Source organism: Lonchura striata, chromosome 4 (assembly GCF_050655825.1).
Source record: "Lonchura striata isolate lonStrDom1 chromosome 4, ASM5065582v1, whole genome shotgun sequence".
Lineage (NCBI taxonomy): Eukaryota > Metazoa > Chordata > Aves > Passeriformes > Estrildidae > Lonchura > Lonchura striata.
Window position 1 is genome coordinate 69,751,267 of NC_140706.1, and position 26,180 is coordinate 69,777,446.

The window sequence follows — 26,180 nt, forward strand, 5'->3', positions numbered from 1 at the left end:
TCTCTTTTTTCCCTGTCATCCACACAGCCATTCACCATCCAGCCATTAATTCTTCATTATACATTCAATCATCCCTACATTCATCACCTGCATCCCATCATTCATTTGTTCATCATTCTGTCATTCATTCATCCTATCCAGTCATTCATGCCTTCAGTCATCCACAATCCACTCATTCCCTGTCTTCATTCCTTCTCCATCATCCACTCCTTCATCCCTTCCTCCACTCTTCATCATCCAGTCATTCATTCATCCCATCCATTGCTTCATGCCTTTGTTCAACATTCATCCAACCCTTCATAAATTCATCATGTTCCAATGGTTCCTCAATCCCATCCATCATCCATCCATTTATTCATTCTCCACCTATCACATATTTATCCATCATCCCTCAATTTATTCATCCTCTTTTCATTCCTGGTCATCCAGTCATTCACCAACCAGCCATTAATTCTCCATCACCTATCTGTCCCAATCACCATCATTCATCCATTGTCCATTATCCATTCTCCATCTATAACCTATTTAGTAATCAACCCTTCATCATCCATTCCACATCCTCCACTCATTCATCATCCATCCATTAATTCTCCATTATTCATCATCCCTACATTCATTCCCCATCATCCATCCATTCTACACTCATCTAATAATTCTCCATTAATACTTCATTTATTGATCTCTATCCATTCTCCAGCCATCCATTCATTCTCCATTCAATTAGAACTATGCTAAACTTATAAAATTGTAGAAAATAAATGCCCGCCTTTGTATTAACTCCTGTACCAAGGTTGTGTGGAAAGTGTTTTATTTCAGTGTTCTGTAAGCCGTCACCGCTGCCAGGTTAGTCATTACTTTAGTACCACTGCAACTAAAGTTTAGCAGGCACTGACTGCAATCCATTCCTGTGACTGTGTTAATTCATTTGCAGTAACACTTCATCAGCTTGCCAAGCCAAACCTTTTAATTACTGATCCATCGTCTTTCTTGATTTCTTTCTCTACCAAAGCAGGGACTTGCACTGTCATGTGGTGACCTGTATAGCTCAAAGCCTCCAATGAAAACATAAACTTCAAATTACAACACACCCAAAACACCTGGGGCTCTTCTTACTTTAATCTTTCCTATCCTATTCACACAACCCAATGCTGTGAAAATGCTGAACAGGCATCTGTAAGAAGCAGCTGCATCCCTCCTTCCTGCAGACACATGACATGCAGTGTCTCGAGAGGGCAGTTTCATCAGCAATGATTGTACCAAAGCATGTCACAGTAGCAGCTGCAGACTTGTGGATTTACTGAGACACTACCTGGGTGCTAAGTGCTCCTTCCCAAGCTGTGTCTTTGAACTTTTACCAGACAGTTCTTGCCCCTTGTTTGGCCTCTGTGAGAAAAAGGGGACTTTTTCTTTGGACTTCTGGTCACAAAACCCAAACTGCATACCCATGTCACCTATTGCTGCACAGCTTTTATCCATTTATCTGTTTTTAAGTATTTCTTTCAACCTCTAAGAAATGCTAATAACGGGGACAAGAGACTGGATTCAGAGGAGGAAACCATCCATTTACCCAGGGTGGGGGCTTAACTGTAGCCACTTCTACAATTACCTCCACAGTTTAACACAGGAATGAACTTTAACTGCACTCGCACCCGAGATTTCTAAGAATTTCACATAAAGCCTCCATGATGTTTTCTTTTAGTCTCAGCAAGTGCCTTAACTAATTCTGCAATGACAACTTTCATTCCACTTTGTTTAAAATTGCTGAGTATAAGAACAGAGTTAGCCTCAGTTTAGGACTTGCCAGTTGAGTCTTCTAGGCCACTGGTTTTGGTCCTTTCAGGAGAACAGACTTTGTCCCTGGGGTTGTGGCCCCACTTGCTGTACTGCTGTAATATATAAAAGTAATTTTTACCTCTTCAAAGTCCTCTTTGGCTGACGGAAGATCAGAAGCCAGGCTGGCATCCCCCAGGTGTTTCTCCGTCCTCTCTCCATGCACTACAGTGGTCTTTATGACCTTGCTGACTTTCCGGCCCTCCACTGGTTCGGACTGGAATTTGGAGGCACTAGAGAGAATGGCAGGTTCAGACAGGGTCACCTGCAAGGTTAGAAAGTACAAGTGAGATGAAGATGAATTTCACATTTCATGATGTTCCACTGGCCAAATTAACTGCTGTGTCTATGGGCTCCACAGGGTAGAATGTAGATCTATTGGCATCAGCTTACTGGAAAGTAAAAGAAAAAAAAAACAGGGGGAAAAGGGGGGAAAAAGGAAAATAGAAAACAGAGAAAAAGAAAAAAGGAAAAAAGATAATATAAGGAAAAAAGAAAAAATTAAAAAGAGGAAAAAATAAAAAATAAAAAACAAAAAGGAAGAAAAGTAAAAAGAAAAATAGGAAAATAGAAAAAAGGGAAACAAAAATAAGTAAAAAAGAAAAACAGGTAAAGGAAATTAAGGAAAAAAGGAAACAGAAAAGGGGGAAAAGGAAAAGGAGGAAAAAAGGGGAAAGAGGAGAATAGAAAAAAGGAAAATAAAAAAAGAAAAAGGAGGCAAAAGAAAAAGAAAAAATAGGGGAAAAAAAGAAAAATAGAAAAAGGAAAAATGGGGAAAATGGGGAAAAAAAGAAAATAGAAAAAAATAGGAAGAAAAAAGGCCAATAGAAAAAGGGGGTGGGGGGGGAAAATCAGGATTCTTCTTTCTTGTTACTTGACTCCTAAATAATTACTTCTGATGAGTAATTCCTGCAAGCAAAAGTATCAGTGATGTTTTTTACAATTCCAATAACTGCTTGCTGCACCTTGCTTTTGACCCATCACTGCTGAAAGCACACCCCCATTGCCAGCTTCTGGGCCCTTCCTCACAACTTAGTTGTGCTGATCCAATTGCCCGTAGGGCCAGATAGTAAAGTACGGGAGGAAGGCACTTACCTTTAATTACCTGGCTCTGAAACAATTTTTGTTTAAGTCACAGATGTTTTTAGCCTCTTCAAAGCAACAATATACCAGCAAGGTAAACTTACTGTAGCTATGGGGTACTAGGACTGAGTGGCAGAATGAGCACGCTAAGCTGCAGTGGCTAAGAACCCTGCTGGGGTGCTGCTGCTCTGTGCCACAGTAGGCAAAGCACACCCTACCTCTGAGTGCTCACTGTCACTCTTCAGCACAACTCGCTTCACCACTTTGGAATAACCATCTCCCTCTTCCACAGTGACGGGGGCTTGCGGTGTTCCCTGCATTAGCACCTCCTCTTTTTCCATGCCATCTGGAGCAACGTAGCGCCGGATGATCTTCCGAGTGACCTGAAGGAATGGAGTTTAGTCCCCAAAGCCATAGCAGTAAAATATTCCCCTTTGTTCTCTATCTAGCATTTGCTATTCAAAGGGCATTTTGTCCTGCATGAAAGAACCCGCATAGATGGCACTGTGCTCTATTCCTCAAAACCTACTCAAGAGACTCATCTGGTGCTAAAGCTCTCAAGGCACTGATTGGCCAAAGCAAGAAGAGAATTACAGGGTTCAAGATGTAAAACTGCTCAAAAGGATGGGTGTGCATCCTTCCAAACCTCTGCATGGCACAGTTCAAGGCACAGACCTATCTGTAAGAATATTCATGCTTGCCTCTGTGCAACGAGAGCAAGGAATCTTTGGCTGGGGTGGTTTATTCTACCAGGAATTCAAACAGGCTCCAGAGGCAGCCTATCCAGCTGATGGATCATGATGTCTTCTCAGAAGACAGAAGATGGGGTTTGCCACCCTCTCAGCTCAGCCAAGTCCTGAGCACCAAATTGTCAGATAAAGAAAAGAGCACAGAAGTTCCCCTTTCACTTACATGCTGTGCAGAATTTGTTTTTCTAAGCATGATCTGATTTTGAAGATCTAGACTCTGGGATTGTCTGACTCTTAAAGATCCAGTCTTCTGTTGCTTTCATTAGGACAAACAAACAAACATCTCAGATAAGATTGCAGTGGAGTGGGCTTTTTGGTGGGTTTTTTAAAAAAGAATTAAACAACTTTTTTCTAAAATATGTGGATCTGTACAGAATTTTCCTTGGCTTTAAATTAAAGTTAACAAAATACATCCTGTTAGGTTGTACACTGTAACAGAACCATTTTGAAAATCTAAATTATTGTTCAAACTTTGGTATCTCTCATGAGCTGAAATTCTCATTCCTTCCACTCTCTACTCTTTAAATCATGCCCCTTCATAGCAGAAAGTCTGGCATTTCTGTGGATGATTTTTCCTTCCTTTTACAGGAGAGGAAGAAGGTAGCAAGAGGCAGAATTGACAATACCTTCTTTACCACCGTGTGGCCATGTTCATCTGTGTACTGCTCTTCTGTGACTGTTTCTGGTAGCATTTCAGGCATACTATCTGCCTGTATGACAAAGAACAAAGCTGTGTGAAGCGAGGTCTTCATGTGGGTCTTGAAATAAGCCACTTCAACATGAGTTAATTGGTTACGGATTGGAAAAAAAATCAGCAATGTTAGGGAAAAAAACTATTCTGCAAATAAATCCTTAGAAAGGCATGCACAGAAAAGTGATGCCACAGCACACAGGCAAAGATAAGTTAGTTAACCTTGTTGTAGATGGGGCTGACAAGCCTTCATCCTCCTCCTACCAAGGCATCTATGGAGTTTAGAGGGGGGTTAGCAATGTTACTGTAATCCTAAGGTTTATCCAATGGAGATGCATTATTTGGGAGCATCCCAGCTTGAGGTGCAACACAAACTCAGGCCTAAGGCAGCACAAGCTCGTGCAATCTTTCAACACTCGGTACCTGAATGATCACCCGGCGCTGAATGACCCTGGTAGTGACCATCTCATCCTCGTCTGAGCTGAGCTCCAGTCCACCTAACTCCTCTGCTAACTCCTAGGGGAAGCATGGAAGCAGGTCTGTATGTGCTACTAGCAATAGCTACAGCTTCTGTCTTCCTGCACCAGAGCTCTGCAATTCCTACATTTTGCATATGCTTTCTGGGTTAATTACACAGAAAAATATACAAAAGCCTTTTAATCCTCCACAGGGGTAGTACAGAGTGCAGAACTCTTCAGTAGGGCTGAACAGTTTTGACAAGAGGACAGTGTAGCAGTGGCTGATCAGAAAGATCAGTAAAAAATAGTAACAACTGTTGAATTGTCTGTCCTGCATAAGGAAGAATTAGAAGTTTAAATAAAAACCTCAGAAGGCAAAGAGAGGCTGAAAATAATCCGTTGGGAAATAGCTGTAGTACAAAAACATAAAAGAGGAAAAAAAATAAGGGGGGGGGGGGGGTGGTACCAGCTGCTATTGTTTCACTTCAGTAAAAGAATGAGGAGGGAAAAGCTGTATATTATTTCAAGGGCAGCTGTCCTCCAGCAGCACCTGTACTGAACCCTGCTGTAGATACCCTTTCAATCATCTGATACATTTTAAATTCCACCTTTCCCTGAGATCCCAAAGGCAGAGCTCTGAAACCATGCATTCTACAGGTGATACCTGTGGCCACACAGTAGCAAAGAGAAGGCCTTGTTTCTAGTGAACACAAAGGTGAAACTATTTCTGCTTCACTACAACTGCACCTCCTCTGCTTTAACTTGACTTACAAAACTAATTTCCTGCCCAAGGATGCCTTCTCCTTTTCTTCCACTTGATACAGGCAAATCAAGCTGTTTATTCTTAAACTTTCATCTGTCAGGAAACTTTAATTCTCTACTAAAAGCCATATGGTTGCTCTCTTTCCTTGCTGGTGGATGCCTTCCCCTCTCTGCTGACATGAAGTCCCTTGTCTCATACAACCCAAGACCTACCCTGTACAGCTTTTGAGGTCCTCTTCACTCTCTTGCCACTGTATCTCTTTACTGCCTGTATGCTATTCTATCAGTACATCCTTGGTACTCTGAAATGCACAGCTGCTGTCTCTTTTCCATCTCACTGACTTTAGAGACCTTTCACACCATTTCTCATGCTGCTCTGGGCTAGCCTTGCCTTTCTTTATGAGTTTTACTGTTATTACTTTGTCCATATTACATCTGTTTCAGTTTGTTTCTGCCCCTGTTACTGACACACTCTCTCTCAGGCAGAGATGTAACTGTCACAGGCCAAAGGACAAAGAAGGGTAGAGCAGAACCAGAATTACCAGCCTAGACTTTGGGATCTGGGGTTTGACTTTGAAAACCTCAAGAGAAAATCCTTTATCTGACCTTTTAAACCACAGAGGGAAGTAGGAAAAACTCAGTGCCAGATGCAAATTAATTACAAATATTCTTATCTTAAGGAATGAGAGAGTCATAAAAATTGGTTTATTGTGTCAATTACATTGAGGCAAAGTTGTTGATTTACCTTTTCTAAAGATTCCTCTTCAAAGCCCCTTCCAGACTTCTCCACCTGCTCCTCAGTGGATTCCACTATCACAAGACTAGATCTCCTTGGAGAGAGGCTTTCCTGGTGGAGCTGGGGGTCCTCAGGCTCTTGGATGATGGGGGAGTCCCCCCTCTGCACAGGGGATGGAGGCTGCGGGTGCGCTGTCTGCGCCTCTCCCTTTGCCCTGCTGGAGTGCGCAGATTTTCCGCTCGCTGCTTTTCCAGCTCCCACATTCTGCTCTGTTCCTGGAGTCGTGACGCTGTGAATTACAGGTCCAAGTGAGTTACCACCGTGCAGTGCTTCCCAATTTCCAGCAATGGAACATTAGGTACTGACTTCATATTGTCCTGTTGTTTGGCAAAGTCTAGAAATAACTGAGACCCCTTGTCAGGAACTACAGAGCAGTCTGTCTGGAAATGCCACCCATCTTCCCAAGCAAATCTCCAAATGGATATCCAACCCTTCCATGGAAGACTGCAAAACCTGGTATTTGTAAAGTATTTCAGAGAGCTTTGCTTTCACTTGTGCCCTCACATCCCTACATACTGACATTTATTTTTTTAGTGGCAGAGCCTGGATTGCTAGAGAAGGATGTGAGGCACCTACAACACTGAGCACAAGCTGTGCAGCTGCAAAGTGGTAAAAGCAACTTTCATGTAGAATTCTGGAGCTTTAGCAAACAGAAATTTAGTAGAGGTCCAGGTTTTGTTTGTAATGGTATCTTTATGGTTGAACCCTGATCCATGATTAATTGCTGATTAATCCCCAAGTTAGTTAAACCTATTATTATATATGTTACTATGTAACACATATATAAGGGAAATGCATCTAATTCCAGCAAATTTACATTCAATATGGTTGTATATTTCCTCTTGGAGCATGTTCCTTACATATTCCTATTTAAATCTTGCCTGATTGTCCACCTAGTTCAAATTAGACCTGCAGAGTAGTGAAAGTCACTTGTCACCTTTACTCTCATATAGTGTTGGCACTATTGTCTCACAAGTATTCTCTGTTCCTCAAAGAAATTAATTTCCTGATGCAAATCCTTAGGGCACATTGGTATTTTTGCCTAACACTGCAACAGAAGCTTTCCTAGATGGTATTTTCTGTCTCCCACACTCTCTCCTGGCAAAAGAATCCCCTTAAGTCCATTTACTCGGCTCAGCTGCCCTTTGAGTGCTAGTAGCTGCATCTCCACATCAAAGCTAATCACCTCCAGGAAAATCACTTCCTTGGATAAGGATTCTTGGTATTTTGCTGGCTTATTAATACCTGACTCTACCCTGCGGAGAGGTCTCAGCATGGGTACATAATCAGGAAAGCTGTGGAGAAATAAACATGATCTATTTCAAATTCCATTCCAAATGACACTCACCCCACTGACAGTCCCACCTCAGAATTCAAGTTTTTGCTGCACAGGTCCTCTATGTGTACTCTATCATGTGTTATTCCTGTAAGTACCTGTGCCTTGCCTCTGTAACACCTCATTTCTGTTCCTTTGGACATCTGAAATGCACTTTTAAAAGCCCAGTTCTTAATAGGTAGTTATGAGTTTTGTAAGTAATGATTAAATTGAAAAAAATTTGCCTCCATTGAAAAAGCCATCCTAAATCTGAAGAAGAGGTCCTTTTGGATTACTTTCATTAATATGTCATCACTTGTCATCCACGACATGAGAATTGAACATATATATAAAACCCCCTTCACTTCTCTATTAACTCTTTGTTCTTTCCTATGTACTAGACACAGTTATTGCTTTGTCCTCACAGTGACAGACTGACTTTCCCTCCTCAGCCTTAAGGCTTCCTCCACATGGATTAAAAAGGGAAAACCACAACTGGAGGAAAATTCTAGTGCGTTCATAAGTTTCAAAGGCAACTGTAAAATACTCTTAGTACACAGAGAAAAGAGAACCCTCTCCCTGCGGCTTCATCTTGGTCTTGTGGCACTTACAAATATTCCTGTTGTGAAGCAGATGGTTTCCCTGGCACATCTTGGGGTTTCCCTGAGAATTCAGCTTCTACTTGTTCCTTGTGTGCTTGCCTCAGAAGCTCAGCCATGGACACTTCTGCCTCGCTCCTGGGAGTACTGTCCTGGAACGGGGAATAACTGGCAGACACGTCTTCCTCGGAGACCAGAGGGGGGTGCTCGGTTGGCTCGCCATCCTTAGACAGTCTCTGCTGTTCTTGCTTGTGTCTCAAGCTGTACACTTCCTCTTGCAGTGCTGAAAACCCTTGCCAAGACAGAGAGATGAGAAATATCCTTACAAGTCTGACCAGAACGCGGAAGTCCTTCCCCTGCTCAGTGTGCATTGAAAATCTCTGGGCACAACGTGTGACTGGAAGTTCTTGAACACCTTGAGTGGGAGGGCACCTGGTCTACAGGAGTAGCCCAAGGCATGCCAGACTGCCACTATTATGGCCAGATTTGGATGGTAACAGGCAAAATAGTATTTACTTAGAAATTTACCTCAAGTAATTATGTTTGAAACCCTCCAAGTATAGAAGAAGATTCACAGATTTTTTTTTTTTTCCAGCTGATTAGGATAGATTTTAGTGACTCATCCCCCCCTACATTCATTACTTATCTGCTTCTGGAAAAATTAACTGTACAAAAAAAAGATGAAAACCCTTCATATAGGGCTAGGTGCAAGAAGTAGCTTGTTTTATGTGCCATAGTTACTGGAAACCTAGTGAATTCTGAAGAATAAATTGGGGGGAAACAGAAAAGCTTATACTGAATTTGAGCTGGACAAAAGTTAACATTCTAAAACTACTCGGTTGTGATATGAGAATGCTAATTGTAACAAACATCCTTTTATTCCTACATCCTCTTCAAGACTGGGACCTTCACAGCTGTCTAATATGTTTCAATATTGAGTTAGGCACCCAAAAGTGTCACTTCTGGAAAAGAGGATTTTATGCCAAATAATGTGGAGGTGTTTCTTCAGTTTGCATCCACTGGATCTAATCCATTGAATTTTCAAACTTAAGAAATGCAATAGCATCCAAACAAAATTACAATATCCTGGATACTCAAATCCAAAGGGGTTTTCTGTCAAAGCATGGAGTAGTTTCCCTTTTTTATATCTTGGTCAAATTCTAATACAACCTTGTGAACTTTCATGAAAGCACTTGAATAAGCAAAAAAACCAAACCCCAAGGTAAACTGGGCAAACATTGCTGGCCACAGTGTTTGCTTCTGAAGAACCAGCTAAAGCTCAGATCTTCTACTTGGTGAAAAGTGACCCTTGCGATGCCATGCTTGCATCCATCCACATTGTCAGTGCTTTCAAAATGGCATTCCAGTGCTCCGTCACGAGAGCTGACAGATGAGCCTGGGCCAACACTTCAGAGCAGAGTGATGCTTGGAGAGGCAGCCTAGGCAGTTTGGGTCAGGAAACCCTTACCTTCACTGTGGTCCAATGCCAAGGACTGCTCCGTGTCCGCGTACGTGCGCGTGCCGTGGCCCTGCATGGGGTCTATGCCGCTGGTCTCCATCAGGTGAACGATGTCCATGCGGTTGATTTTCGTGAGACATTGGGTCAGATTGGTATCTGTGCCATTGGAAGGACACCGTGCAGCTCAGTTAAGAATCAAGCACATTCCCTCCCTTCTCCATAGGAAGGGCATATATAGGAGACTGAATGATGTCATAAATAAATGATAGATACATTTAGAAGCAGTGCTATGTAAAATATAAAAGAACCAAACAGCTGCCTATAAAAACTAGCACTCTGGGGTTTTTTTCCTTTTAACAAATTTGTTGAGTTGTGGTGTTGTACAGACAAGACTAGAAACAACATTGAGTAAAATCCATGTTCATCCTTTCTGTAGACTAAATTTTCCCCAAATTCTCTTTGTGATTACAACAGACTTGTCACCTCAGCTAGCAGACTGGGGACAGTTACACACAATAACTGGAGACAAACCTGTTGCATGTTTCCCATCCCTTTCAAGCCAGTATTTGAGGAGCGCGTGGCTCTGGTCTTGAAGAGAATTAGGGTTTTCAATTCGGATCTGGTGAATTTGCTCCTCTGTGAAGTCCAGTTCTCTTGCTAGCTCTGAAAAAGAAATACATCTCTGTAAAGAGGTCTGCTAATACTACTACTACTCCCCTGATCTAATTTCAGTCAAAGAAAAGTAAATGTCTGTGAATTACGGTTTAACCCCAAAACCTGAGAAAATATTTCCATCTTGTTCCATGTTACTTTCACTTGTGCCCACTACCGTTTGCTGCTTCAAGTCTATTAAATCCACCATATTAAAGCGATTGTTTAGAGCAGGTTCCTTTGTTAACCCATTTAGGACTCCTGGTGTCCCAAACAAAATAAGCTTCTGAAGTATTTTTCTAAAGCATTTTAGATAATCAGAAAATCATCCAAAATAAACATGAGAGGAGTGTGGACCATTCCCCTCCTTTCTCACTGGAGCAGAAAATGTGCACTTTACCTGTCCAACTGAATCCAAGATGATCCGCGATGTGGGCCAGTCTTTCCTCTGTCCTTTCCTGATCATCCTGTTGATCTAAAGGTCAAAGAGAGCTGAAGTTGCCTTTTGTGGGTTAAAAACTATTTCTGTAGGGGAGAGAGCCCAGGAAGGGAAAGCACTGTTTTTTCCTAGCTGCTGTATCTAAACGTGGACAGGCTGCGCAACTCAAGTGGGGCCTGTAAATCCCTAGGTTCAAAATGAAACCAAAAATCTTGGTTTTTCAAAAACACAGATCTAGTTTTATTTGGAAATCAGGCGTTCATGTGGAAACCTAATCTAGGACTGAAGCACCTACTATGTCTATTTTGGCCAGGCATTTTACTCTAAAACTTCATTGTAAAGTTCAGTTGAACACTTTGACTAAGTCAAGAGCCATAGTTTTCCATGCCTCCTTAGTAAATGCCAGGGTTGAAGAATTCATTGGGACCAGTGCTTCTGATCATGTTCTTTGTGCTGTAAGGGAAGTTTTGTTCAAACAGTCCATACAGCATGTCAGATTACGGTCTGTATTTGAAATACTGTTAATTTTAGTGTCCCCTATGGACAGGGAGTGAGACAAAATACCAACAACGAAGGCAAGGAAAAATCAGATGGTCATTTGTCAGTCCTTGTTCACATCGCTCATGGTGAGACTGACAGCTCCTCCCATCCCCAGAGCTAATTTGAGGATGGTAGAATTTGAGTTTTGATTTTCCCTGAATGCACATGTGAATTGCACATCAGGAAATTGCTTAGGGTTCGTGATATGCACGTGTCATTCCAGCTCCTGATTTCCATTAGGGCTACTAGTACTAACACACAAGTAGGCAAGAGGAAAACCAAGCACCAGAAAATGTGTACTAAAAGAGTTACTGGTGGCTCAGAGATTTCTTCAGACAGAGACTGTCAAAAAAAAAAGGAACATAAAAGGTTCATTATTTAAAACTGCAGATCTCATATGTACCAACTTAAAAGTCTGTAAATTTGCCTGTCTCGCTTTTAATTGACACCCAATCATTTCATTATTAGTAGACATTAATAGCTAGTAACAGGGCCAGGGAAAGTCAAAAGCCAAAACGTGCATGACCTAAGCAATCAGTTTAATGACAAAACCATACATATTTCTTGAAGTGTTTTTGCTTATTAAGGTAACACTTCCCATAAGTATTTATGGTTTGCAATCTTGAGATCGTTTCACAGACAAGAACACAGACACAAGACAAAAAAACCAAATTCAGCTCACAAGGGGAAAAAAAAACCACAGCTAACCACTAAAAGCTGAAAAGAAAATGCCACACACATTACACCTGTGCACAAACGCACACACACACATCCCAAAGAAAACAAAGAACAAAAGAGTTTAATTTATGACATGCGTCGCACAGGGAATCCCAGTCGTTGGCAAATACCTTCAGTACGGTCATGGACATTTTCATCAGGGATACGTTCAATCTGAGTCTCTACAGACTCATCCCAAATGGGTCTGATGTCAAAGATGTCTTCAGGAACTGACTGCTGAGTATCACTGGATGGCACATTTTCAATAACTGAAACTTCTAGGGCACTACTACTTTCGTCATCTGAAACTAATTCTTGTTCTCTCTCTGACTGTGTGAGTCTTTCCACTAATTTAGAAGCTTCGTCACTAATTTCTTCAAAAAACTCTATGGAGTTTTTGTAAAGATCAAAAAAATGGTCCTTACTTTCTTTTGTGGGACTAAAAGCACCGCGGGAGCCTGTAGCACTTCTGCTTTTAACTGGCAACCGTGAAGAAAATACCTTCGATCTTGCTGTTGTTGCCTCATCTGAGTCTAGCTCAAACTTCATCTCACTCTCCCTCTCCCTAGCCTCTGCCTCTGCCTCAGCATAACTCCTAGCTTTGATGGAACGTTTGGTCTTTGGGTCCACGGGACTACTGGCGTCAGATTCCGATTTACTGCGGCTGTCTGGTTTCACGGGGACGGCGCTTGTCACGTCGAGCGCTTTGGGCGACTCTGGCTTGTGGACGGATGTGTCCGCATATGAGTGTTGTGGTTCGGCTTTTTGGAAAGCGGTTTTTACAGGAATTTTAGACTTTGGTTTTGCTTGGTCATCTTTTCCTTCACACTGCAAACTGTCCGGGAAGTCATCTGGGGAAAGGCTCTCGTTTTCCGATTGTTGCAAGGATTGCGAAGCAGCAGCAGCTGTTCTCACAGGGATTTTGGATTTGCTTTCACAAGAAGGCACAGTCTCCATTACAGCAGTGGGGATTTCAATCACAGATCTCTGTTCCTCTGGGGAAGAGTCTGGGGACTCCTCACCCTGTTCAGAAGTAACCAATCTAGTGACTTGGGAAAAATCTAATTCATCTTCTACCACACACTGCTCGGGAGAGATGGGGCAAGGCACCTGACTGCTATCAACTGTGTCAGTCTCCATTCTGGAGAGGGGCTCAGCTTCAGAGGCAGCAATTTCTTTCTTTGGTGATTTTGAAGAAGCTGAAATACCCATTTTAATTGGAATTCTGGATTTAAGATCTGCTTTTTCAGTGCCTGCACTGGCACCTTCACCCATCATTTCTTCAGATCTATCACTAGACTCAGGTGATGGGGGCGAATATTTCAATGCATCTTGTTCTTGTATATCTGACTCCTCTGACTCTGAAGGTGCAAATGGATCCACTGACCCCTTCAGCTTTGAAGATTCTGCCTCTGCTACTTCTTTCACTTCTTCACATAAAGAAACTTCTTCCTGAGGCTCCTGCCCCACCTGGAAGAAGTGAAAGCTTTCATCTGGGTAGTTCCTTTTGGTCATGTCAATGGCTCCACTTCTAGTCATCTCAAACAACTTGCCTTCCTGAAAAAGAAAAGGATTTTGTTCACTGAGTGGCGTCCCTTCTTCGGTGGGTGTCCTGGCCGGTGTCGTGTCAGGGGTTGTGCCTTGGGATCGCCTGTCTACCATCAACCCAAATATCTTTTGTTCCTCTTCTTTCACCCGAGCTTCAAAAGCTTCATCATCTTCACGTATTTCACTCCACATGTCAGAATCCACATCGGTTCTGGTGATGACAACCTGACTCACCAATTTCTCTGTTTTATCTCCTATATCCTCAAGGGCAGATTCAGATAATTTTGTTGAATCTGAGGTCGGTGACCCTTGTGATATTGTCTGAAATCCATCCTCTGGTTTTGGCTCCATTTCCATGTACACTTCCTCTGAAGAGCAATATTCACTGCCCATGTCTCTGCTAAGTAGATCTTCAGCAGTCTGATCTTTCCCTTCTGCAATAGAACAGGTTTCCCTAGATAACAGACTTCTACCAGATCCTACCTCGCTTTCAGAGTCAGTGAAGAAATGTCCAGAAGACACATTTTCGTAAGGGCTCACTATATACGGAGCACTACCATCATCAGCATCTGCTGCACAGCTGTTGAGTTCCCCGGTGTCAGTGGTTAGGGATGAATACTCTGGTAAGGGCTCCTCAGCATGAGCAGCCCTGTGGGATGTCTCACAGCCTGTATCTGCTTTTCCCAAATCCCTTGCCGAAGCAGAATGGGCAGTGGTGTCACCTTCAGCCAGTTTGCTGTCGCGTGGGACAGAGTACTTGGTGGTACTGTGTCCATGAGAAAGACCATCTGCCTCTTCTGACACAGCTCCTGTAGAAATGAGATCGCTGCATGGTAACAGGGCCGCGGGTTTGACACCTTTATCGGTAGCATCGCACTGCCCCATTGTTAGGGAAGACTCAGTGTGAACCTCTTTTTGAGAACTGTCACCAACAGAGTGACAGGGAGTACACCCAGATCGTGTGACCGAGGCGTCGGGACTGACCATCTCACAGTCACCTGTACCATCACAACACTTTGATTCCGCACTTTCTGCTGACTCACAACCATCGGAAGGACAAGTGCCCATGGAAGGCTTACAGCTGTGCCCAAGAATAGGCAGCTCCTCTTTGTCACCTTTGCCTTGTGCTTTAACCTCACCTATCCTGACAGAGCACGGTTGGGAATCAATGGGTTGGAAACCTGCTTCATCAGGGCTAGAGCTGGAGTCCATACTAGATGGTAATGGTGAGGGTGGCTGCACTCGGATCACAGGCTCCATTAAGAGGCCTGAGTCAGCTTCTTTTTTGAGCCGAGTCAATTCTGGCTCACTTTCGGAAGAGGAAGAACTCTTTCTAGACTCAGCAGCAGGTGTCATCAGCGTGGGTATGCCTTTTTCTACTACAGCAGTCAGCTCTGATGCTTCAGCCTCCCTTAAGGCTTCTGAATTGGCAACCATAGAAGATTCATCTTGTTTACAACTCCTTTTATAATCTCTCTTCTGTTTTGCTTCTTGTTCCAATTCATCAAACATTTTGATTTTGGTCACCATTTTAAACATCTCTTCTTCAGGAGTGAATCTCTTCTTTGGTTCACTTTCTGAATCGTCCTCTGGTTCTTCGTTGACTTCGGGGATGGTGGCCGACTTCGGTATGTCTGCCATTTTAGGTGTGATTTCATAGCTAATTTCTTCCGAACTAGGAGTTTCGGGGGAAACGGGGCTTTTCCCTGAACTCTCCATGAGGGATGTTTGCTCTAGACTGTCATCATCGGCACTTCCCTCAGGGTCACGGAGAATCCTGGAACGCACCGATGCCAGCTCTGGGCAGGCTTCTGCTTTGCTATGAACAGATGGAAGAGCACCCTGCCCCAAAATACAAGCCTTCACTGTTGGTTCTACGGGGCTGCTTTCAAGGGAATCGCGGCAGGGGGACTCTTTCATAGGACTGGGCTCCAAAGAGTCGGGCGTTTTGTGTGATGAGTTATCTTCTAGCACTGGACTTGCTTCGAGGGAGTCTTTATGACTTATAGTCAAAGAGTCATCTGCAACTGGGCTAAAGCCTTCACTATCATGGCTAGCAAGTGAAAGTTCCAATTTCTGGGGACTTCTAACTGTAAAACGGCGTTCACAGGCTACATCTTTTTCTTTCTCTAAAGCAGTGTCATGTGTTTCAGAAGACTTAGTGAAATGTGCAGTGGTTCTGGATTCTTTATCCCTGCTAATATCTTTCACAATGGAAGCTGAGCTACTTTCTTTAAGTTTATCAGCCTCTTCTTCAGAGGCTGGAGGTACGTGCTCTTCTGATAAATGGTCAGAATGAGACTCACTAGTCTCAGTAACAGCATCTAGCTGCCTCTCAGTAATACCTTTTTCATCTTCCTTTGAGGAGAGTTCCTTCGTAGAACGTGTTTCTGCTGTTGTGTGTACTTGAGGCGCTCCTTTAGCGTCTTCAATTTGCCCATCAGTTTTCTTTGGTGAGAATGAAAGGCTTTCTGGGCTTGTTTCGGGAGTCTCTGCCAGACCCTCATGCTTGTAACTTTCCTCTGAGCTGATCTGAGGGGTTCCATCAAGCAGGCTGCCTGGAGAGTCAGCCACACCTTCGTGTTTAAGACTCTCTGAGCTTCCATCAAGAGCAGCACTTTGCAGAGAAAGAGCAGGAAGGAATTCGTCTTTCCCATACTCTGTGGGAAAAGCAGCACCAAAAGGACTGGTCAGTACTTGCTCCAAGTTAACCTGTCCCTCCTCTGTCACTGAGAGGTGTCGGAATTGTTTGTACTCGTCATTTTCCTCCAGTTCTTCTTTAATGACATCAGAAAAGTCTGTTGAGGTTTTCCTGTCAGGGCTGATCTGGAAATCAAGATCTCCCTGATCATCAGAAGTCCTGCCCTTCCCAGCTGCCATTTCTTTGGCACTTTCAGCAATCATTACCGGAGGGAGAGGTTGGGTTGGCTTTTTGCTGCTCTGCTCTTTTACTTGGTCTTTGCCACTAGCTTTTTTGGCAGTTTCGATGGTGGAAATCTGAGTTTTTCCTTTCTTTGATTGTGGCTCTTTCTCTGCTTTTGAGACCACGCTTGGTTTGTCCTTCTGTTTGTCCGTCTTGAGGTTTGACGTTCGCTTTGCTTCACTCTGCAAAGGAATTGTTTTTTTGCGGGGAGTTTCCTTCTCAGGGGCCTGTTGCTTCTGCTTGACAGATTTGTGTTCAAAGAGTCCAGAAATATTCTTGGACGGGTCTTGTCCTGACTGGAAGGCTTTCATTAGTTCCCGAACGGACATGGTCTCTTCGAGTCTCTCTGTCTTAGAAGAAGGTGAGACGGGGGGCTGGGCTTTATGTGCTACTGGCTTTTTGGCTTGCACTGGTTTTTTAGGCGCCTTCTCGGCAGGACCTTCTTTTGCCTGGACTCTGACAGGCAGTTTTGACCGTACTTTTTGCTCATCTTCTACTCGTTTCTGAAGAGCTTTCACTTTATCTTTTATTGAGCCAATGGGAGTTTCCTCGATAACAGGGGACACAGCTTTAGGCTCTGGAGCACCTGTCACCTTTAGGCCAGGCTCCCCAGCCGGTGCCTCGTCTGCAGTGAGCTTAGGCAGTCTCAGTTTCTCCCCGCTGCTGTGCACCTTGCCTTCCTTTGGCTTTGGTTTTTCTCGTAGTTTTGCCCTAAGGGGCTTTTTAACTTCTGAGGCTGCCTTCTGTTGTTCTTGTGAACTTGGTTTCCCAGTTTTTGGAGATTCTTTTCCTTTTTTTTCAGAATCCCTGCTTACTACTACAGGTTTGACTTTCTCTTCTACTACCTCCTCTTGTAAGGCCTGTGGCTTTCCCTCATGAAGAGAAACATGTGTTTCTAAATCCTCTGCGAGGTAATCCATTCCTGTCATGTCTGGCTCCCCTTTTTTTGTTGTCCCTTTGTCCACCCTGACTTCTACGTGGCTCGGCTCTGTGACTTCTGATGGAGCATTTCTCCTGGCCTCTTCAATTTCTTCATCGCTGACAATGATCCATTCTTCTTCTAAGGGTTCTTGTCTGGAAAGGGACTTCTGCAAACCATGTTCTTCTCTGGTGTAGGATCCGCCTCTCAGAATTTCATTTACTTTTTCTAAGTCCTCTTTCACTCTTTCAACTATTTCAAAAGGTTCTCCTGGCTCTTCTTCAGCAGACTTTTCAAGATCTTTCACCTTAATGGAGCCTGATTTATCAGAAGGGTCACTTGTCAGGATGGCAGTCATTTTGATCAGATCTTGTTTCATCTCAGAAACTTCAGACAACAGGTCTGGACTGGCTAGTACAGGGACTTCATTAACCAGATGGCTTTTCAGGACAGATGTTTCTGTAGATTCTGTCTCGTCATCTTTGATGCGAATGAAAAACATTGAAAGTAAAATGGAAATCAAAAATAGAGATTGGAAAATGTAATCAGGACTGAAAATGACAGTCTTTGGCTGTAGTGGTAGGAAGGTCAACAAAATGGGCCAGGAATGGTGGATCCACAAGATCTGAGGGTACAAGAGCAAAGCAAAGCTAACGGGGGACGGGGAAAAAAAAACAACTGAAAAGGAAAATGGCAGGAAATAACTTGCTTCACTTTATCTCTAGAGCACAATCACACATACAGTATCAAAGCTGGAACAAACCAAACCAGGACACCACTAAAAAAAAAACCAAAACAACAACAACAAAATTTCAAATCAAAACCAGAAGAAACACAGTGAAGTTACACAAAGAGAGGCATCTCAAGATTGTTCAGATGTTACAGATCAATGTTCAAATAAAAAGAAAAACAAGAAAAAAGGGGGAAAGCATTAGAACTGATTGAAAGTCGATTTCCTCTAAGAGAAAGCCAGTGTTAGCAAACTGTCAGAATAACATCGGGTTAACAGTTTTGTTTTTCTTAATGACCAAAATAAAAAGCAAAAAGTAATTCTGCATTAATCTAAAATATGATCAAATATGTAGAGATCTGAATCAGCTGCAAACCGGCATTTCATCTAAGGGGATTTCACACCTACACAATGAAACAAACAGGCTTTTGTTTTAAGAGGCATGGTCCTTTTCCTTGGAACATCCTCATTGACAACTAATGAACTGACTGAGGAAAGAGAAGACAGAGAAGAAAAGGAGAGATAATAAGAAAAAACTGTGAATCAACTTAGAAGTGATTTCAGAGTTTTAAAAAATGTAATGTATGGCAACCCAAGGTCACAGACAGTCACACTAGACACATACGTACAATTCATGTAAGGCAAGTTATTTCCATGCAAAGCAAAGGTGTTGCAAATGCTGCTGGGTATGTAGCTTTGGTTAAAAACAAGAGCTCTAAAAATTATTCATCTAAATTAAAGGTACATGAAGATACTGTAAACATACTGTGGTGAAATATTTGTCTAATCTGGCAATCAATATACAGGAAGGTGGCTGCAGATAATTCCCATTATGCCATAACTGCCTGCTGGTAATATTTCAGCAAGGACTAGCAGAAAATGGATATTGAACAGAACAAAACACTGGAGAACTGAAGCAAGTTACAAACAGAACATAATGCTTAGGAATCACAGATGGACATTTTCCCTTTAAAGGTAGCATGTCACATGGGACTGCACATTTCAGCACCCCAGGGAAAGTCAAAGAACTAATGCAAATAAAGACACCTTAAGGAATATATAATTAGCTGTCTTTATTTGTAAAAATGATCCATTTTGCTATGCTGTTCTCCTGAGTGTAACGAATGCTAAATATTTGTGCTGTACATTAATTAGAGCCAGATTGCTGCAGGGTATTATGGTGCTGAAAATGTGGTCTTTTGGTGCTGCTGCTTTACAATGAACTGTCTGATGCATGCTGAAATGCCAGCCAGTAATTTTGTACATTTGTAATATGTACTTTCATAAATATCAAATGTATGACTCCTTCACTAGCCAATAATCGAATTAATCAGCCTGAAGCAAAGCAACTTTTAGTGGGAAATAAATCGGAAGTGCTATGCAGAGAGTGTGTGGCTGGAGCAGGAACACTCACTGGGGTTCTCTGGGGCCCTGGCAGAGGAGGCAGTGAGGAAGCAGCAGGAGGACAATGCATTTTAACAGCAGACAAGGCAAGGTGTTGCACTCCAAACTGGAAACAAGGCAGATGTCATGCTTTTCCTGAACAGATCCAAGAAATGGATGCATTTGGCAGCAGCTCTCATTAGAGACACTTCAATGTGCTCAGAGATTCACTTGATTTGCCTCTCCCATAAGGGAAATGTTTGCGATCCCCCCACCCATGGTCTGTCATGGTCTTAGCCTGATTGTGCATGTACAGAGGGTGTTTGTGCTGTGCTAAACTGTCAGCTCAGATTTCCAGCCATATTTCACCACAGTAAAGGGTGGGGAAAGGGATGGAGGGTTAAACAGGCTGATTTCCTTGGACAGTATCACTTTTTGGCATGGTTGTATTCCATGAGATTAACGAAATAGACTGGAGTCCTCATTAGGTTTTCATTAAAAGTGATACTGTCATCTGTCTCAAATATGAGCAAGAATGTGCATCAACAAATGGAGAAAACAAAAGAAATGGAGGGATAAGCATTCATACAAGCAAAATAGCAATAGCAGGTTCACTAGGGATGTCAAAGGAAAGTAAAGGCTTAGATGAACGGTTTTTTAACTGTATTACTTGTTAATTTACATGTTAATTGTATTGAATTGGATAGCTGCTGAGATATTAAATGGGTTTTTATTATGTTTTTAAAGTATTGATGTTATTAGCAATAGCAGTTAAAACTTAGCTCTCTTTCATGCTTATCTTTACTCTTAACATCTCTCATACAAATTGCATCATAACATTCTCAAGAAAAAAAAACTTACTTTTTTCTGAAGTCATATCAACCTGGAAGAGGAAAAAGCAGAAGATTTAAAACTTCAAATATAATTGTTATACAGACACTACAGGTGAAATGCTAGTTGTATGGAGATGCATGGACTTAAATGGAACCAAGAATGCATTTAAAAGAATAGTAAAACATGGCTTAATTTATTTAGGGTCTAACACCAGGAAAATGGTTACTTCACTATAGTTATGGTCAACAGTAGATGCAAAATGTTGCAGTGCATTTTGCTTAAATGCTCTTAGCAAGTGTAGAGGACTTAAACTTTTGCATTACCAGGTGTTTGGTTGCATTTCTTATAATTTATTTCTTCCTGGCTAAAGCAAAATAGTCCAATATGGTTACTTGAAGGTATATGGTCCGTCTGGAAGGCAACCAGGATGTTTCATGCATTGTGTTTCCTTGGCCACATTCATTCTGAGAGCATGAACCACATTTTTGCCTCTGTGCTCAGTGATGATGAAATGCAGGTGCACCAATGACGGCAGAACTGCCCAAGGCATGACATGGGGCTGGATTCCACTAATAGCTATTGATACCTCTAAATGGAAGCTGTGATGACACTCACAGGCCTCCTTTTTGATTTTTCAGAGTTATTTGGGTACAGATCAAAAAAACCATACAATTTTATTGTTATTCAAAAGAAAATACAGTCCTTGTCAAAAAAGAATTGAACAAATCACAATATCAGACCATGAAAATTCAAGAAACAAATTTTTGAGGTAACTTTGTAATTTCAGTTTATTTCAGTTCTGCTAGCATTTGTCCACACCAGCACATGTTGTTTAAATTTGGCTATGGAAAAATATGCAAAGTTAGAAGTAGCATTAAAGCTTTAATTTCCTATACAAACTTGTGGTAGGGGTAGACAACTGTGAAGAATGCAAATCAGCTGTGCTTTACTGCTGGTACAAGATACTGTATATGGTAAAGCCCCCAGGGTTTTAGTGAGTGCTGAAAAGGTTTACATGGTTCAAACTATTCTTTATAAAGATAAATGCAATACGCTGTCTCAGTCAAGATGTTAGGAAATCCTTGTGTTCCATGAGCTGACACTGAACAGAAGGAAATCCCTGGCCATACGTACATGTTCGTACACGCCTGGCAATCCTTTATGCTCAAATAATTACATCTCACAGTCAGCAGTGTGTGTAACAGATCCATAGTAGCCTGAATTCCTCTGATTCACACATTGCCTTACATTGCCTACCCTGCATCCCTAGCATGTTCTATCTTCCCTTACTTTCAGTTCTTCCAGATCAGTCCAGATTTATGTCAGCATACTAATTAATATTATCAACATAAAAATTAATGAAGTCAGCAAAAAATAGTTTAAAAAGCTTACAGCCACCAATGAGCTTTTCTTTTTGTGCTTTAGTTTCCTATACAAAAATAGAAGCCAGATTTACCATAGGAGTGGTAAATATTTTTGTAATGATAATAGAAAACTGCAAGCCATGCCACAGACCTGCTGAATCTGTTGTGCAGTGCATGGGAAGGATGACCATCATCTTTGGGGAGCTGGCTATTCTCACAGTGTTTCCAACAGCTGAACATCATCAAAATGTGAGAAGGCTTTTCTAATGTGACTCACTCGTGTAGGGGTCAGAGTTTAAGTAACATCTGTAAGTGCCAGACCGGGGCTGGGAGCTCAAGAGGGAGATGATACAATTTATTTAGTGCTAAAGATGAAAATTCTAAACCTTTTACTTGTTACTTCTGGGTTAACACTGATTCTGTACTGGATGTCAGTCATCCTGCTCAGTACACTGTAACATCCAGTCTACTGGATGTTATAAATGGGGAAAACTGGCCATTTTAACATAGGGAAAGTTCAACTCTATCTATTCCCAAAGTGAGTCTGTGCAAAGCCCTCTTCACCGTGTCTGTAGCACTGAGCTAAGGATCAGTTTTGAGTCGTGTCTGTTTGTAGTGTTTGAGCAACTTGTGTAAGTAAGAACATGCTGATTTAGCGACATTACCTCTTCTGGTTCTGGATCTGAATCTGATTCCTTTTGGTCCCAAAGTGCCATGCAAAAAGAGAAGGGGGAAACAGAGCAGGCAAAAGGCAATTTTTTTTTTTAGAAAAGAGTAGAAAAAAGTAACTTCCCACAACACTTAACAGAAAAGAAGAAAACACATCACACTTCTGCAGTTGATTTCTTATGACAAAAAGCAGCAAAACAGAACTGTCAATTTAAACACAAAAGGCTACAGAACCAAGCGAAATACAAACTGAAAAGTTAGACGTCTAGTGATCCTTATTTGTACCAAAACTTTAAATATATACATGCTTTTTCACCCATAAATTAGCATATAAAACCACCACTTAAAATCTTCAAGAACTATTACCATTTAAAGTCACAAGAGCGTTGAGATGCTTTGTTTAAAAATTATACTAAAATGCTATAATAAATATTCACTATATTCTAAAAATGCTGAGAAGAAAATGATCATCATTTTGGGCAAATACATCTCTAAAAGGCATGCACCTAATCCAACCAGGAAAGGAAAAGAAACTTTTGTGTTTTCAGAGAATAAACATAAACTGACACTTTCTCAGGAAACAAGTCTTTACTATCTGAGGGCACTGCCACTCATCTCTTCTGAGTCGTCAGGAAATACCTGATGATGTTTTCAAACACTGGCATTAGGAGTACCAAACTCAAGACATCGCAAGTCCTTGTGTGGAATTTTTTCCTCTTTCAAACCCCTGCTCACAAAGCTTTAACCCTGTTTTGCCCTCCTCCTCATTTCTTGTTTTTTTTGATAATGCTGATGCCTACAGCTGGGTATAATTTTACAGTACCTTTGTGTAAATGGGTAAAGTGATGTTTAAATTACATATGGCTTGATGAACGAGGCCTCTGGTAGATTTTGGCTCCTTCATGAATGATAATCGGCCGCAGGGCTCTTGAGTGCTATCTCGGACCTGGCACAGTAAAAATACACACATTTAACCTCCTGCTCTGCTGTGTGAGCTACTTGTGTCTCTCAAGAGCTATTCAGCAGGAGGGACCAGATGGGGAGAAAAGACCAAACCAATGTGTTTTCACTTCTTCCCCTGTTGTTTGGAAATGTACGTATGGATGTATTTGTGTATTCAATATATGGTGAATGTTTTTGATGGAAATTTCAGGAGAGGGGAAAATCTGCAAAGCCAAAGGAAGGCAGTTGCACAGATAAATTTGTAAATTAAAACTAGCTTACAAAATATTGCTTGTAAGGAGAGAGAAAGTTGAACATTTGTCTAGCAGCACACAGCAAATATAACACAATGACAGAGTGCATTGATTTTCTCCACTTACTGGAAGTTTCCATTCATAAATCATTTCTTTAAGAGTGTTATTTATATAATGGTAATAATTTCCTCCTTTGCGGTGGGAATTTCTGGGTGGAAGAAAAAGTTTGTAGAAGAGGTTTCCAGTGCTCTCTAATCTCCCTCTCAGAAGAGGTGGTGATGGTGGCTCAGTGACAGTAGCCCTTCTAACCACAATGGGTTAACACATTATTTAATTTGAGAGGAATAAAAGGTTTTTAGTTTGGCTTTTACTTTACAAATCTTCCTATTCATAAAAAAAGTTTTTAAAATTGAATAGTACAGGGATAAAATTAGGTTCCAGTTGGGAATTGATATAAATTAAGTAGTTTGGTTTCCCTTTGTTCACAAAAAATATGATGAAGTGATAACTTGAAATATCCAAAAAGGAGCCAGCAACATTACCTTAACAAACAGAGGAAGTCTGTTTTCTTTGAAGGCAAAGAAACTGAATATATGGTGCTGCCCACTCTTTGTGAGTGGCACCAGATTGCCAAAGCAGTCAACATAGATGGGTTTTCCTTCCAACACCTGTTGGAAAGGAAAAAAAGCAAACCGTCAATTAATCCTTGTGAGGTGATTAAGATTGCTTCTTAAATAATACTCTACAACAGTTCAAATAAGTTTCTGGGATTGTTAGGACTTGTCAGCATTTGCAAGATTTGTTATGTACAGTGACCTAAAATGTGTGGAAACACTTCAGATTATTAAATTCCAAAGAGACTAGATTGCTAATTTAGTAACAATAGTGCAATACTTTAAATAACAAAAATCTGGGGAAAACTTTTAAACCTAGATTTTCATTTGGATTTTTGACTGACTCCAATTTTAGCATACTTTGTTAACCTGGCCTCATCACCACAGTCAAAGAAATATTCTCTTCAGCCATCAGAACTTGGAGTGTGTGGCTACTGAGTCTATTTATTTCAGGTGGACCTGTAGAGGCCTGAGAGCTTTTGAAAGGCAGGCCTCAGGTAAATATCCCTCTGAAATCTCTCTGTAATGGCCCAGCTTGTATCTTCAGATTGCTGCTGTTATAGCCCCTCCACATGTTTGAATATAAGATCAGCAGTTTGGGAAATGTTCCTTTCAAAGTGCAAATCCATTCGTGGGTCATCCTTACTTTCCAGAAATTCAACCTTGCCATTCAGTTTGATAAGCCCATATTTTATCTTGCTGCTCTGCACAAGAGATGCCTGTCAGAGCTTCAGGAATAGTGAGGACAATTCTTTTAAAGGTGGGATTCTCATGGAGAAGAGCCTGAACTAAGCAGAATGTGCCATGTAAGTTAAAGCACCTTCAATTTGTCATCCCTTCTGAGGAAGCTGACAGAGCCAGAAAAACTGCATTTAGCAGGCAGTTTGCTGAATTCCACATAGGAAAGCTTTTGCCTTCTCAGCAACATATTTAATGCAATTTTATTTTTGTAAAGTAGAATATTAATCAAACCTGCTACTTTGACTTCTTGGTATGTGAATGTGCTGACAAACTGTGACTCCTGTCAGCTGCCTTTCTGTAGATGCACAGTGCTGTGCATTTATGGGGCTGCTGGAAGTCAGGATTTAGGCATCATTTTTGGCTCCGACCCTCTCCCTTTTGCCCTGTGGGCTGAGTTTGTCCATTGCCCTCTGGGAACAGGGTTTCCTCACTACTTTTTCCTTACACCTGACCGAAGTCCAAGTTTCCATCTTATCATGGCTGCTGATACTGCATTGTGACAGTACTTGTTGAGAGATTATTTTTCAGTCCTTGTAGGTAGAAGGCAGAAAATACTAGTTTAAAAACAGATGCTAGAAAATGAAGAAAACCTAAAGTCTTGTACAGTACCTCTACGTCCCTGCTTCTGGCAACTTCAGCAAAGTTTTCTTGTTGTTCTAGAGTTTTATCCACCTTGTCATCCGTCATGCAGAAACATCTTAACCGTGCTTCAATGGGATCATGAGATTTGGCAAACACCACAAATTTGGCCATGTAGGGAACACAGATAATTTCTCTGTACACTTGGGAAGCAAAAGTAACAGATTCTTGTGTCTGACGACAGTCTATCAACCAAAATCTGTAAAAGAAAATGAAGAGTTGTGCCATCAGCAGAGAAGGATTTAAGAAAGGAAGTTCTGTGTTTCTCCATCCTGGCAGCATTAGCATTAGCAGAGCAATGGGAGGTAACAAGTCAGAGGAGTAGAAATGGAATAGTCACTTTTGGTTTTTGTCTCTCACTCAACTTAAAGGAAACAGCAGTCAATTCCTTACAACAGCAACACCTGAGGTCTTTAGGTGAACGTAAACGACTTTGTCCACTGTGCAAAGCTGCATGCAAAATCAGGAATTATTCCTATGTGAATTTAGTCACCAAGCATTTTCCAAGGAATAACACATCCTGCCTTCTTT

General features: G+C 41.6%; 2 protein-coding genes across 20 annotated transcripts in view; one reads left to right on the forward strand and one right to left on the reverse strand.

The window, feature by feature from the left end:
* The window catches only part of CAMK2D (calcium/calmodulin dependent protein kinase II delta), a 172,507-nt gene that overhangs the window by 140,332 nt on the left and 5,995 nt on the right, over positions 1-26,180 (forward strand). The window lies entirely within an intron of this gene.
* ANK2 (ankyrin 2) overlaps positions 1-26,180 on the reverse strand; it is a 275,878-nt gene that overhangs the window by 3,950 nt on the left and 245,748 nt on the right. For 13 of the 14 annotated variants that reach the window (XM_085579383.1, XM_085579389.1, XM_085579388.1 and 10 more), the window contains 16 exons: positions 25,620-25,848; positions 24,198-24,323; positions 23,283-23,405; positions 22,456-22,485; positions 20,454-20,475; positions 12,221-17,959; positions 10,794-10,868; positions 10,274-10,405; positions 9,752-9,898; positions 8,296-8,575; positions 6,319-6,598; positions 4,777-4,869; positions 4,289-4,372; positions 3,132-3,296; positions 1,913-2,095; positions 961-1,052 (listed from right to left, as the gene is read on the reverse strand). In XM_085579383.1, coding sequence (XP_085435509.1) covers positions 961-1,052; positions 1,913-2,095; positions 3,132-3,296; positions 4,289-4,372; positions 4,777-4,869; positions 6,319-6,598; positions 8,296-8,575; positions 9,752-9,898; positions 10,274-10,405; positions 10,794-10,868; positions 12,221-17,959; positions 20,454-20,475; positions 22,456-22,485; positions 23,283-23,405; positions 24,198-24,323; positions 25,620-25,848 — 7,800 coding nt within the window. The remainder of the gene's footprint in view (positions 1-960; positions 1,053-1,912; positions 2,096-3,131; positions 3,297-4,288; positions 4,373-4,776; positions 4,870-6,318; positions 6,599-8,295; positions 8,576-9,751; positions 9,899-10,273; positions 10,406-10,793; positions 10,869-12,220; positions 17,960-20,453; positions 20,476-22,455; positions 22,486-23,282; positions 23,406-24,197; positions 24,324-25,619; positions 25,849-26,180) is intronic. The other variant, XM_085579393.1, reaches the window with a different exon arrangement.